General features: G+C 45.2%; 1 protein-coding gene across 1 annotated transcript in view; it reads right to left on the bottom strand.

The window, feature by feature from the left end:
• Positions 1-4,914: 4,914 nt before the first annotated feature.
• Positions 4,915-13,374, bottom strand: part of PANX1 (pannexin 1) — a 55,898-nt gene continuing 47,438 nt past the window's right edge. Inside the window, exons 3-5 of the mRNA XM_069566541.1 lie at positions 12,091-12,314; positions 10,073-10,722; positions 4,915-9,550 (exon numbers count right to left, since the gene is read on the bottom strand). Coding sequence (XP_069422642.1) covers positions 9,471-9,550; positions 10,073-10,722; positions 12,091-12,314 — 954 coding nt within the window. The 3' untranslated portion in view covers positions 4,915-9,470. The remainder of the gene's footprint in view (positions 9,551-10,072; positions 10,723-12,090; positions 12,315-13,374) is intronic.

Below are 13,374 nucleotides of genomic sequence, written 5' to 3' on the forward strand. Positions count from 1 at the left end.
GATGCCAGTCTGAAATGAAATGGGCTGGATTTCAAAGACTTAGTCAAAAAAATATGCAATATCTCAGAATTTCTCTTATTGATTACATAAATAATGAGAATTTGAATACATTGGAATAGTTAAAATAATTTTTAACATTGATTTCTCCTGTTTCATTTTACTATTTTTATGCAGCTACTAGAAAGTTGTAAATTTATGTGGCTCTCATCATATTCTGTTGGGCAGCCCTCTAGAACACCCTTGTTCTGTCTAATGCTTACTCTTTTTTCGGTCGCATTTGCAGCAGCCATAGTTTGGGGCAATTTCTTTTCTCTTTCCTTAAAAAAATGTACCCTCCCTTATCGAGAGGGGTGATAATTTATAAAGTACTTTGAAAGACAGGAAAGAGCCTCAAGGGCCTTTGTGCTTAACAATACTTCCTTTGCAACAGTTTTATTATTCAAAATGAACCAATGCATGAATGTTAAAATCTGAGTCTCTTTACCTCTGAAATCACCATCAGAACATTTCCTTTCCTGTCTCTGAATTTTCCATAAAGGCTTAGGCTCTATTCAACTCTTCACTGCCTGAGGTAGTGTGAATTTTGTTTCTGGGGGTTTGGAAGTGATTTTTTATAGCATTGTGGTTTCTCTGGTTTTTCTTTTCCTCCTGAGAAAAGACACACTGAAGCATTGAAACAGGCCTCTTGGTAAATGGATCTTAATTTTCCTTCATTTACAGAATTTGACTTGCTTCTGCTTTCCCTGAGGAGTCTACAGTCTCTAAAGAACCACAAAGGAGCACTTATTTGCTCGTTTTCTTTTTTCATCTCATTTTAAAAATATACTTGTTTGGCTCCATTGGGTCTTAGTCGCAGCGCTCAAGATTTTTTGTTGCAGCACATGAATTCTCCAACTGTGGTTCTGTTGTACTCACGCATTGCAGGAAACACGCTCACTCAGAAGGACAATGCAGGTAGTGGAGGGCAGTTTATTACACCGGCAGACTCAAGGCAGAGTCTTCTCTTAGCCAAGGACCCTGATCAGTTTTTTTGAAAACTTTATATCCCTTAAGTGTATGTGCCCAAACCCACCTCCCCAAATTTCCTGAAACTAGTCTGAACAGAGGAAAAGAAAGACACAATCGAAGTTAACCCATGATTTATATGCCTTAAACCTAGGTAGTTGCTGCTGCTGCTGCTGCTGCTGCTGCTGCTGCTGCTGCTGCTGCTAACTCGCATCAGTCATGTCCGACTCTGTGCGTCCCCAGAGACGGCAGCCCACCAGGCTCCCCCATCCCTGGGATTCTCCTGGCAAGAACACTGGGCTGGGTTGCCATTTCCTTCTCCAATGCATGAAAGTGAAAAGTGAAAGTGAAATCGCTCAGTCGTGTCCAGACTCTTCACGAACCCATGGACTGCAGCCTACCAGGCTCCTCTGCCCATGGGATTTTTCAGGCAAGAGTACTGGAGTGGGGTGCCATTGCCTTCTCCAAGCCTAGGTAGTTAACAGCGCACAATTATCAATAGACCTGTGGTCATACCCCAATGAGCATAATAGAATGTATTATTCTATTCAGTTACACAGATAATTAGGGTATTCTTTTAGGCGAAGGAGAGTCTAGATACGAGCCCTGGGGCTCTTCCATCCAGGAGGTCTGGTTATCCAGTTGGTATGTCGTTTCCATAGATACTGGGCACATGGCTCAAAGTCCACAGTCTGGCCCAAGAAGGAGTCCAGCTTTCAAGATGGAGCCTGTTCTGTCTGTTTCCTCCTTCAGTACCACAGGCTCCAGAGCCTGTGGGATTAAGTTGCCCTACTCCAACCAGGAATCAAACCTTAGTCCCCTGCATTGCAAAGTGGATTCTTAACCACTGGATCAACAGGGAAGTCCCTCATCTCACTTTCAAGAAGGGAACCAGAACACTGATGTTATTTGAAAGGGAAAGAGGTAAGATTAATTACTGCAACTTGGTTTTATCAGATGAAACACAAAATTGTTAGCCCAAGTCAGCTGCATCCGGCTTCTTCCCTCATGCCCTGCTCTCACCTGGGGCAGGAGCGGTGGTGGTGGTGTAGGGAATAAGCATAGACTCAGCCTCTTTCCTGGCTGGAACCACTCATAAGTAGAAGGTGTTACAACCTAACAGCGTCTAGTAACAGTGTTTAAACGATGTAGGTTAGACCCCTATGTATGGTCAGGCCACTCAAGATGGCTGTTCTCTTGCTGTCTGAATATACCCAACTTGACCAGTCCCTGCCTCACCCACAGCCTACTTACCTGACTGACCTTTGCTGTTAATCAGAGAGCTTAACCAGTGCTTGTTCTAATCTTCAGAGCAGGATTATCTCTACTATAAATTGATCAAAGGGGCAGTTAGGAGTGTTTCTCAGGTAACCTGACGTCAGTTCCCTCTGCAACTGGTAACTTCCCTCTTCCTTCAGTAGCAAAGCCCGCTGCCATGTCCTGCTGGTCACCTGGCGTGCAAGATTGGGTGTCATTCCAGGGCCCTGCTTCAGACATGTAAGCTCTCCCTGTTGCAGGAAGGTGGCCCCCTTCCAGGGCCCGAGAGTGGGCTCTTGTCCAACACTCAGAAATCAATTGTCTGAGAGACACACATGCTGACACAGTCAAGAGATTTTACTGGGAAGGGGCATGGGGGCAGAGGGCAGGAGGGTGAGGGAGCCCAGGAGGACCACTGCCACAGGGCTGGCAGTCTCAGGTTTTGTGGTAATGGGACTAGTTTCCGGGTTGTTATGGCAGCCTGGAATATTACATATCCAGAAGTAGAATGGCTGGATCATATGCGAATGATATGCTTGATATATATATATATTTTAGACCTGCCATACTGTTTTCCATAGTGGCCGTACCAGTCTGCATTCCCACCAACCTGGAGCTGACTTTGAATAAGCATTAAGAGGGAACGGACAGAGGAGCACCTGACAAAGCAGAGAGGCCTTGAAGGAACGATACATGTGGCCACATCGAAAAGAGGAGGGATGGCGGAATGAGCCTGAGGCAGCGGGCAGGAGGTGGCCCCTAAAGTTTGCTCCTTACACTGAAATCCAAGGAGGGACAGAGGGATTTAAAAGTGGTGATGAGGGTGTGTAGGGAGGGTTGGCATAAGAGGTCTACGTTCCACGAAATCCACTGACAGGAGTGTGGTAGGCGCGATAGACACGGCAAGTCCATGAGAGCACTTCTCAGAAGCAGACAAGAGCCTGAAGAACAGCGCTGGGGCTGGAGGGGGGACTTGGGTGTGGAGGAAGCAACACCACGGGGTCGGAGTCAGAGAGGCTGCGATTCAGGATAACTTCCCCTGGAGGAGGCTACACCACAGGGTCAGAGGCAGAGGCTATTCAGGATAACTGCCGTGGGCAGACCCTAAGGCAGCCCCTGGATGAGTCCCTGGATGTTCATGCCTGTGTAATCTCCCCGAGTGAGGCAGTACTGTGCCTCACTTCTAGACAAAGCGAAAGCAAGGGGATTTTGCAGATAAAAGCAGTTCATTCTGAGTCCATCAGGAGGGAGAATATCCTGAGTGGCCTGATTTCAAAACCCTTAAAAGAGGAACTGAGCCCTTTCCAATGGAGAGTCCTATTGGTGCAGGGAGAAACTGATTCTGACTCCATGTTGAAACTGTTTCTTTGACTTGCTTTCCATTGCTTTTATTATTATCATACATAATGGCCTGCTTCACAGGACCCTGCCCCTCTGCCTGTTAAAGTGCCTTTGTTCAGAACCCTGCCCACCTGCAGATGACAGGAAGGAAGAAACTAACACATTCCCCTGACTGATACTTGCCATTCTAGGAGATGTTTGCAAGATTAATGGCCTTGTTTCCTCACCTCCCCCTCATCTCTGACCCATAAAAGAAACTGGCATCCAGACCCCAACTAGATGATTATTTTGAGATGCTAGTCTGCCATCTTCTCGGTCAGCTGGTTTTCCAAATAAAGTCATATTCCTTGCCTCAGCCCCTCGTCTCTCAGATTCACTGAACTATCCTGTGGCGAGCAGAGCGAGCATGGGCTGGTAACACTATGGGCATGACGATGTACGCAGTCACGCTAGAGAAACCCACACGCCAGGACCTGTGAGCAGCCTCCAGCCAATGTAAAGGCAGTCGTACAATCCCAAGGAAATGAAATCTGTCAACAACTCGGGGCAGGGGGGCTTGGAAACAGTGCCTTCTGCAGTACAGCCTCAGGATTAGAGCCCAGGTGCAATCCATACCTTGATTGCAGCTTTGTCAGACCCTGGGCAGGGGACTCAGCTCAGCCATGTTCAGACCCCTAACCCAGAAAACTGGGTATAATCATATAATATGTTATTATTATAATAGCCAGATAATAGTATGTGTTGCTTTAGGCTGCAATGGTTGTAGTAAAATGTTATGGAACAACAGACTAACACAATCTCCAAGCTCCCTGGGGGTGCCCCCCTAGGGAACAGTGGGGCTGCGGGAGGAGCTGAGGACAGTTACAGCTAGCACTTAACAGACCTCACCATGGGGCAGGCACTGTATTAAGATCTCAGGCAGCTGATTTATTACCCACAACAGTCAACGGTGCTAACTGACCATTGTACAAGAGAGTCCCCTTCTTGGGAGACGGAGACAGGCAGACCCATGTTTAGGGTCTCATCCTAAACATGAGGGTTTAAGCCCTCATCCCTCCCTCTCCACGCCCGGGTGGGCACACAGCTCCCAATCAGAGAGCATGTGATCTCTGCCTCAGAAATTCCAGACTCTGTGGGCCCCTTAGTCAAGGACTTTTTTCCTTTAGCTACTGCCAGCTAGCTGGATTTTCATGTGTGCCATGAAGCCTACTGAATCTCAGGTATTCAGCGGAGGAACAGGCCTCAAGACATTTTGGGATTCATCTTCTGCCACATCTTCCCTGAAGAGAAGACAAAAAACATTAAGGCACATTTTTCATTAGAAACAAAGTTTTATTTAAGGTAGACACAACAGTGCAGAACAAAAACACCATTTCACTTTTACCTATAGACATAGCAGCCTTGGTGTTCAGCCTTTCAACTCTCCTTAAATATCAGCATGGTCAGAAGGCAGGGCGTGGACAGGTGACTTATGTAGAAATATGAAACAGAATGGTGATAACCACCCAAATACAGAGTTTTCAAGGCTCTTGGTTTTTAACAGTCATTTTCTAAGACTGTAATTTGTTCCCATCCTTCAACCTCTGTGGAATAGAAACCAAATCATTCTTACCAAATGACACGGAAAGGAAAAAAAAAAAAAAACACGTATCTTTCTTTAAAAGGTTTGAAGAAATGTAGTCATTAAAAACAATGTAAATTATGCCTAGAGCACCACTTTATGGAATATCATTAAATTGTCATTATTGTGTTTTTTAAAAAGCCAACTTGTTAAAGAGGAGCTGATGGCTTCAGTTTTTGTAGAAAACCCTTGGGATATTGTAAAATTCTTTTTTCCTCTTCTGATGAGGCACAGAGAAAGTATTCAAGGCATGAGAAACTTACAACTTTCAGGAACAATGACTGATCAAAACACGTGCTTTAAGAGACAAGTATTCTTACAGCAAATAAGAGAACCCCCTAACACAATACATTTCATCTAAAGCAGGCAGGACAAACCAATCACAGATGAGCGTGTATTACAATCCATAAACAACACAATGTCATCTTTGCCAAACTTTTTCAAAGGTTTTACTTTACTTGTGAAAAACAGGACAAAAATGCCAATGACTGCCCAGGAGGAGCCATTTCATCCTAGTACCCTCAGATGAAATTACTCAGAATTGCACATTTCAGTCAGTATCCATTTTCAAATTATGCTGGGAAATTACAGAGACCTTTATAACTTCAATTGCCCTAATCATTGGGAGGCAACACTGAAAACTTGTACTGAACATGGAAAGGATCGCAATTCACTCCAAAACAAAAAGCTAAGAACCGGCACTACTTACATGCAGAAATCTATCCATTTGCAGAACAGGTCCTTTCTCCAGCAAGAGGCTAAGACTCCCCTCCCCTGACCTGCAGAGGACCATTTGCCTTTTAAAATCAAATTACAGTTGTTCACAAACTATGATTTATTTTAACGGTGTGTTCTTTTGTTCAAGTATTTACAGAATGCCTAGTCCAAGCCAGTCACTGTTCTCCTGGAATTTATGATATAGCAATGAGTTTAAAATGCAATACGCAAAAGAAACCAACATGCATGCATTTTAAAAGCTGTGCAACAACCCAGCTCTAAGAGTTGAACAGTTCTCACAGGGCCAGTGCCTGCAGTGGCCTGCTGCTGTCCCAGCTTAGCTCATCCCTGCAAAGGAGAGGGTGCTCAGAGCAGGAAGCCTCCACAAAAGAAACACGAACACCCAACAGGACCTGCCATACAATGTGGCACATTTCTCCATTTCTCCTAGGACACTTACGAAGTAGGACAAAGCATTGTGTGGGTCAGGGGTGTGCCCACCCTCCCCCAGCCCAGCAAGGCTGGCTGCAGGGGATGATGCCAGTCTGGAGGCTGAGAGGACGCAGTCTGCGCGGACCCCTGATCAGGCCGGGCTACTGCCCGCCCCCTGCTCCTTTAATGGACTCTTTCAGTCTGACTTGAGGAAACGATGTCAGTTCCTCAAGGGGAAAGCTCATTCTAAGTGTGCAAACACTAATCGTAAACGAGCAGCGGAGACTTACTGTTGGGAGCGGTGACTTTGCACAAGGGCTACGGGACCCTCCCTGCCACGTGGCTTGGTCCCCAGCCATTAAAGCCCAGCTTCTTAACCTGGGGTGTATGGACCACGAAGACCCCTGAAGGGTATTTAGTGTTGTGTGTGTGTCTGAGAAGAGGGTCCCTAGCTTTAGAAAATATATTTACAAGAGGGTTTGTAACTTCCTAAAAGTTTAAGAGCCTCTGTCTTAAGAGTATGTCTGCCTGTCATTTGGTGAAATTAAAGGAGGAGCCGGCCACTGCTGTGAGAACGATCGGTCAGACCACAGACACAACACTGGTGCTAGAAGCCTGGGTTAGAGGACGTGTAGTAGTTTATTAGGAAGACACTGGCCGGAAACAAAGTTAGCTGCTACTGGCAGTAGTCATTTAGGATCTGTGTGCCCCCTTTTGTAAAGGAATGATCGATTCCTCATCCTTGGGAATCTACTCAAAGGTAGTCCTCACCTAAGCCAGCAGTAGATGGAGAAGTTAACTTTCCTAGTAACACTTTTCCTCAAGTCAAAACGTATGGCCAGATGTCCCCATTAGCCTCTTACAGCCGTGACTGTTCACGGACAGTATCATGTACCTCCAGGCTGTGTTCCTCATGTCCTGCAAGGTAAGGCACAAAGTGCGATTGGAGCTCTTTCTGTTCAAAATCACTGTCTATGTTACTGTTTTGCTCAAGCTTCAGCTTGGGAGATACATGGCTAAAGAACTTCCGGGACAAGCAATAACTGTACTCTCAAAACTATCAGCTACAAATGATGGGAAAGAGAAAAACAGTATTGTGTTCCCCAAGAACACAGCGTTTGCTAGGAGTTCTCTGGAAGGACCTTCATTGTGGTTATTACTCTTCCTCTTGGTACCTGCCTCTGTCTTCACTGCCTTTTACTAGTCTCTGACTTCCTCGAAGGTGGGCACCAGCCTTATTCACATCCACGCAGCCAGTCACTAGCTGACCTCTGGGACATCACAGATGCTACTGGAACTCAGAGAGTAGGGATGGGGGGATCCACAGACGTTAAGGGCTCTAATTAAATAATTACATGTGACAGGGCTGAGAGAGTTCCTGATATCCTATAATAACGTATCCACTTCAAACTATAAATTAGGGGCAGTCTATAGAGAATCTGAGGCTTTGGGGGGAAAAAAAATCAAGTCATAGAAAACTATATTTCAGAAAATTTTCAAATTACACAAAGAAACAGGTGGAGGGCACTACAATAAAACATCTGATACAGTGATATAAAAAGTAGCAAAATAGATGAGTTAGATTACTGACATTTCTAAGTCACACATTCAAGGGTAATAAATATTATGCAGTAAGAATAATTTAAAACACTGATTGCATCCTGGATATTTATTATTAGCTTTCCATCTCAGAAACCATCGCAGAGGCACAAATAAAATTCACTTCTGCGAATATTCTGAAAGGCAGAGAGCAGCTTATGTAATTAGATCACGTAAACAACTGTCCCTAAGAGCCACACATAAACCTTGAGGTTCCTGAGGATTATTCAGTAGCAATGTACTAGGTTTAACTTTCCAAGAATAAAAACAGGAAGGTCCACAGATGTCCTTAAGAATTTTGCATAAAATGTAAACATAGTTGGGATCTATTTACATGACTGGAATTGGGAAAAGGTTTTTGATATTCCCAGTCAGCCTTGAATGTTTACGAAATAACGCTTGGTTGATACACAATATACCTATTTGTAACACTGACTCTATAATTCCACATTAATGCTAGAATGTTCTTCCCAAATGGCCTCAATTCTGATATCATACAATTCTAAAATTAGATGAATTTTTCAAAGATGTTTTTAAATATAAACTGTGAAACTGTTCTGGCTCTGAGCACATGTCAATGTGCATATGGCAAATGTCATTTATACATTCTGATCCCAATAGGCAAAAAATGTCCCTCACTTTAAGCCTTCTGTGTTCTGTGAATTTGCCTCAGTAACATCCTGTCTCAAATGCTTTTGATAAGAGGAATGCCCTGAAGACAACCTCTTCTAAAGTAGTCATTTTAACTTGTTCTGTATGTTCATTTTCCCCCACTGGGTTCATTTAGAAGCATTCCTTGCTGCATGGAAGTCAACAATTAAACATCCTTTCAACTCTACCTTATTAACAAAGTTCTCAGCCAGAGCAGCACTTGGGTCCACTGCCCTTTGCAGTGCAGGGCATCACATGGTGGTTAGAGGGTCTCAGTCGGCCAAGGGTGACAGGTGGCAGGGCCCAGAGCCTGACTATGAGGACGGAAGCACCAGCGATTCTTCCAGCGTAGGGCACCTCCAGGAAGAGGCCCCCATGGGTCCAGAGTCAGTCAGTGAATGTTTTCTCCTCCAACAGTCATTGGGACATAGACAAGATTCATATTAAATTATACCCTGTTATTATCATCCCATAAAACAAAAAGCTCCCCCAGTCCTTGCTCTCTGTAGTTCGGAGGCTCTTTGCACCATGTGCACAGAAAGGCGTTTTGTTTGTGGCACTAAAGCGCTTCTCCTCTTCCTGGGATTAACCTTACCACTTTCCATCTGATGAGGATGCTCGCGTTGACATTTGCCAAGGCTTACTTGTTTCCGCATTGTCTCGTAGGAAGTTCATGAACCACCCTCCACGATGTTTGTTGACCATTGTTTCCACCAGGGCCTCAGTAAGACATGCTCAGTACCTCTGCTGAGAACCATTTACTGCCAGAGGTGCCTGCCAGAGGTGCTGCAGCCAAAACGAATCCCAGGTCAGAGTCACCGATCTGAAGTTCACAGGACAAAAATCATCAGCAAGAAGTGTCCAGAAGTCTCTGGCGGGCATTCTTCTCTCTATTACTTATTTTTGTTTCACTGTGTACATTTAAATCTGTCAGAACAGAAAACAAGCATTTATGACTGAAATCCCACGGCAGGTTCCATTGGCACTAACTAACTTCTCCTCTGCTATCAATCTAGCTGTTGTTTCTGCCTTATCCACTTAATCTTAGCTTCACTGCAGAACAGCTGAAGGTGGGTCAGGGCGACAGGTAACTCAATAAATTCCCAGTTCCTTTTGTAAGAGACAGAGAACAACCAACAAGACGATCAGAGGGACAGGGAGACAAGCCAGTAAAACAAAACAAAAATGAGCAAGAGTGATGTCAGAGAGGAATGCTCGAGCAAGAAGTGGAGTATGAGACAGAAGAGAATGAGAAGGTAGAGCAACAGGTGTTTCCCCTGGAAACTTGATGCAGCACCAACGCCCACCTCTCTCCCAGCACTGAGGGGTTTCCGCTAATCACACCGAAGAAACGGGCTAACACCAGTGGGCAGGTCAGACTGTCAGTCAGTCATCGGAGGCGCACAGAGGGCTCCGTGGGCTCCCCAGCTCCCCGAGAGCCAGGCCTACCTTGCAGCTCTGTTGTCTGGTCCCCCAGCTCCTCTGCCGTCATCTCCACAGGCTCGGGATTTTTGCCATCAACCATGTCCATCTTGATCATGCCGAGGTTGGTCAGGAGCACCATGGGGTCGACATCCTGACAACTGCTTTTAATATTCTCCAGGACCTTAAGACATTTGTACGACTTGAGTTCACTGATATTCTCCTCCAAGAAAAGAACATAGAGGCTCAAGTCATTGTACCCTTTCAACTTCAAATGCAGAACGTCGAACGTGGGCAGGATTTCATACACTTTGAGAACATCCGTCTTCTGCTGGAAAGGAACAAACAGGGAGTAGACCACAACCGGAACCAGCATAACATACACTACGAGGTTGATGAAACTGAGCAGCCGGAAGATACCAACAGCAATGAGCTTGCACTGGAACTTATCAGGGACAGTGCTGTCATTTTTCAGGATGCCAGATTTGATGCTGCAGACGAACTCATCCGAGAGGGAGGAGAGGCTCAGGTAATAGCCCAGGTAGATGCTGGCTAACAGTATCGTGCTGAGTGACAACACCCGGCAGCTCATGTACTTGACGATTAAATGTCTGGAGGCTTTCTTTGTCCTTAAGTACCGTTCCACAATTGGGTACCTGAAGTGGCTTTCCTGTGAACTAAAAAGAAACAAATAAAAATAATTTAAACCCTCACCAAGACCATCAAATGGAAACACACTCAATGTTACCACATGGAAAATTTCCATCACCTTCCCTTCCATACTTCTCTACCTATAACTTCACTAGAGTACCCAGGGAATAAAATTAGGTGTTTTTTTTTTTGGTCTGTTTGTTTTTTTGAATAAGAAAAAAGTAAAAGTAATAAAACCCTTCTCCCCTCACTTGATATTTTAAGGAAGGTCTAATTCGTTAAATCTGCTACTTGTAAATTGTTAGAACAACTCCTGGTTGCTGCTGCTGCTGCTGCTAAATTGCTTCAGTCATCCTAGTGAATGGTAAATGTTTGTTACATGAACTTGATTGTTCATATTCTACTGCTGTTTTTTTAAACTATAATTTTCCATTCAAGTGTGTAGAATAAAGACAATTTTTCCAGCCTAACTAGAACACATCTGCCTCCTATAGGCCAGCAGTGGGAGGAAAACAGCTGAGAGGGTGTGGGTTTAGCCTGTGGGCTAAACCTGGTCCTGGTTCCAGGTCTCCCACTTAAAGCTACAGGACAGAGTTTTCAACTGGGGGGTGGGGGCTGGGGTGGGGTGGTGGACAACGGCAGTGAGGGGGATAAATAAATGCAGTTATCTGTAATGATGTTTTGAATATTAAATGAGATAATGCACTTTGGAAAACTCAACAGTGTCTGAGTTATATTAAGAACTTTTAAAACTGAGAGCTGTGTGCTCAGTTGTGTCCAACTCTCTACAGTCCCATGGACCGTGATCTGCCAGACTCCTCTGCCCATGGAATTCTCCAGGCAAGAATACTGGAGTGGGGTGCCATTTCCTACTCCAGGGGATCTTTCCAACCCAGGGATTGAACCCACGTCTCTTGGATCTCCTGTATTGACAGGCAGATATTTTACCACTATCTAGCCACCTGGGAAGCCCAAAATGAGACCTACTAATGCTATTACTGCTATTGTCAATCACAAAAACCAAAGGAAGGATGTCCAAAAGAGCTAGGTGCTGTCTACTTGTTCCTTAGTTCCCTCACGTCCAATCTCGGTGCCCAGGAGCCTCATAATCCTGTGTTTCTCCATGAAGCGGAAGGTCAAAGCAACTCGCCCTGCAACTGAGAACATGAGCGAGTGATGCTTCACTCCACAAGGGAAGGACTTGAGGTGAGGACCGCGGCTGGGGCAGACAGGCAGGGTGAGATCTGGGGAGGGCGGGCCTTCCTGGCTCCCCCCGGGTGTCACGAGGCAGATGGCAGTCCCCCACGTACTGGTAGTGAGAACCTGAAGCCCAGATGGACAGAAGGGCAGCAAACTCATACTCCCAAATCCCAGTGGGCTGGGGGCTGAGTTACCTTTGCCCCATGTTCTCATTAACTTCTGGCGCTGGGCAGGCACCGTCTCTCAAGTCAAGGTCATGCATGCTCTTTGCAGCTTTAATTGCGCGGTTGTAAACTTTGTCGAGTTCTTCCATGATAAACTTCAAATCTGAGCAAACATGAGGAGCAGCTGCGAAACGCCAGAACAAGGAGGGCAGGTACAGCAGGATGGCCACCAGCAGCAGGATGTAGGGGAAAAACTGAAAAACAGGGGAGCAGATCATGCAATCACCAGACCCCCCAGCCCCCACTGAAGTAACCAAGCACTGTTAGTGGTTTTCTCATTTTCACACTAAAGGCATCTCCACATCGCTTGTGAAAATCAGGCTCCTTACCCAGTAGCTACATCTTATGGCTAAATCCACCTGTCCAGGTAATACCTGACACTCTCCAACTTTGCTAGACTCAATTTGAAATAATTGGCAAGTACATCATGACACATGATGTCTCCACTCTAATCAAAGAAAGAAACAAAAAATAAAATTGTTCCCTGGTCCTTTAAAAAAATCCCTCAGCAAAATCACAATTAAGGAAGATGTTAATGTTACAGTGGCCTCCAGGTTCTTTTTTTCTTTTTTTAATCGCTATGGTTTTAGGAGGTCACTAAGGCTTTTCGAACTCTTTTTCTCCCTCTCTGGAATCTGGGAGAATGACACAGAAATGCACAACTTTGCTCAAAACAAATTAGAAAAATGTTGGTTTCAGTGACCCAGTAAACACCCCATGAAACAGCAGAAATAAGCAGGTAAAATCCACAAAGTGCAGAACGTATCTTCTGTAGAGGGACAGACCGTGAGGACCACACAACATTCTCATTTTACAGCCAGGTAATCTCAAGTCGGGAGAAGCCAACCATAATGAACCACAGTCATGGGGGAGCATCCCAATCTGGATGGTACGCAAAATCAACAAGAGAGGATTCAGAAGTCAGAGACGGCGAAGAGCATCCCATAACCAAGACCCCTCGGGAAGGGGGGAAAGGCTTAGCCTCAAAGACAGAGGAAGCTGCAGCCAGCACAGATGTGAAGTCAAGCTCAGGTAGTGGCCTTAACAGCAAGGTTGCTGAGCCTCTGACCTCAGTTTCCCTATCTATGAAATAGTCATGCAATACATGTGTTATGAAGATTAAATTAGATACCTTATGAAAAATGCTTTGCATGGTGCCTGGCATGTCACAGACACTAAAACACACCAACCAGAACCAACGGAAGGGCTACTAAGTGGCCACGCTAATGTCAATCCTCACAATGACCTTGGCAA

This window comes from Ovis canadensis, chromosome 21 (genome assembly GCF_042477335.2).
Source record: "Ovis canadensis isolate MfBH-ARS-UI-01 breed Bighorn chromosome 21, ARS-UI_OviCan_v2, whole genome shotgun sequence".
NCBI classification, from domain to species: Eukaryota; Metazoa; Chordata; class Mammalia; order Artiodactyla; family Bovidae; genus Ovis; species Ovis canadensis.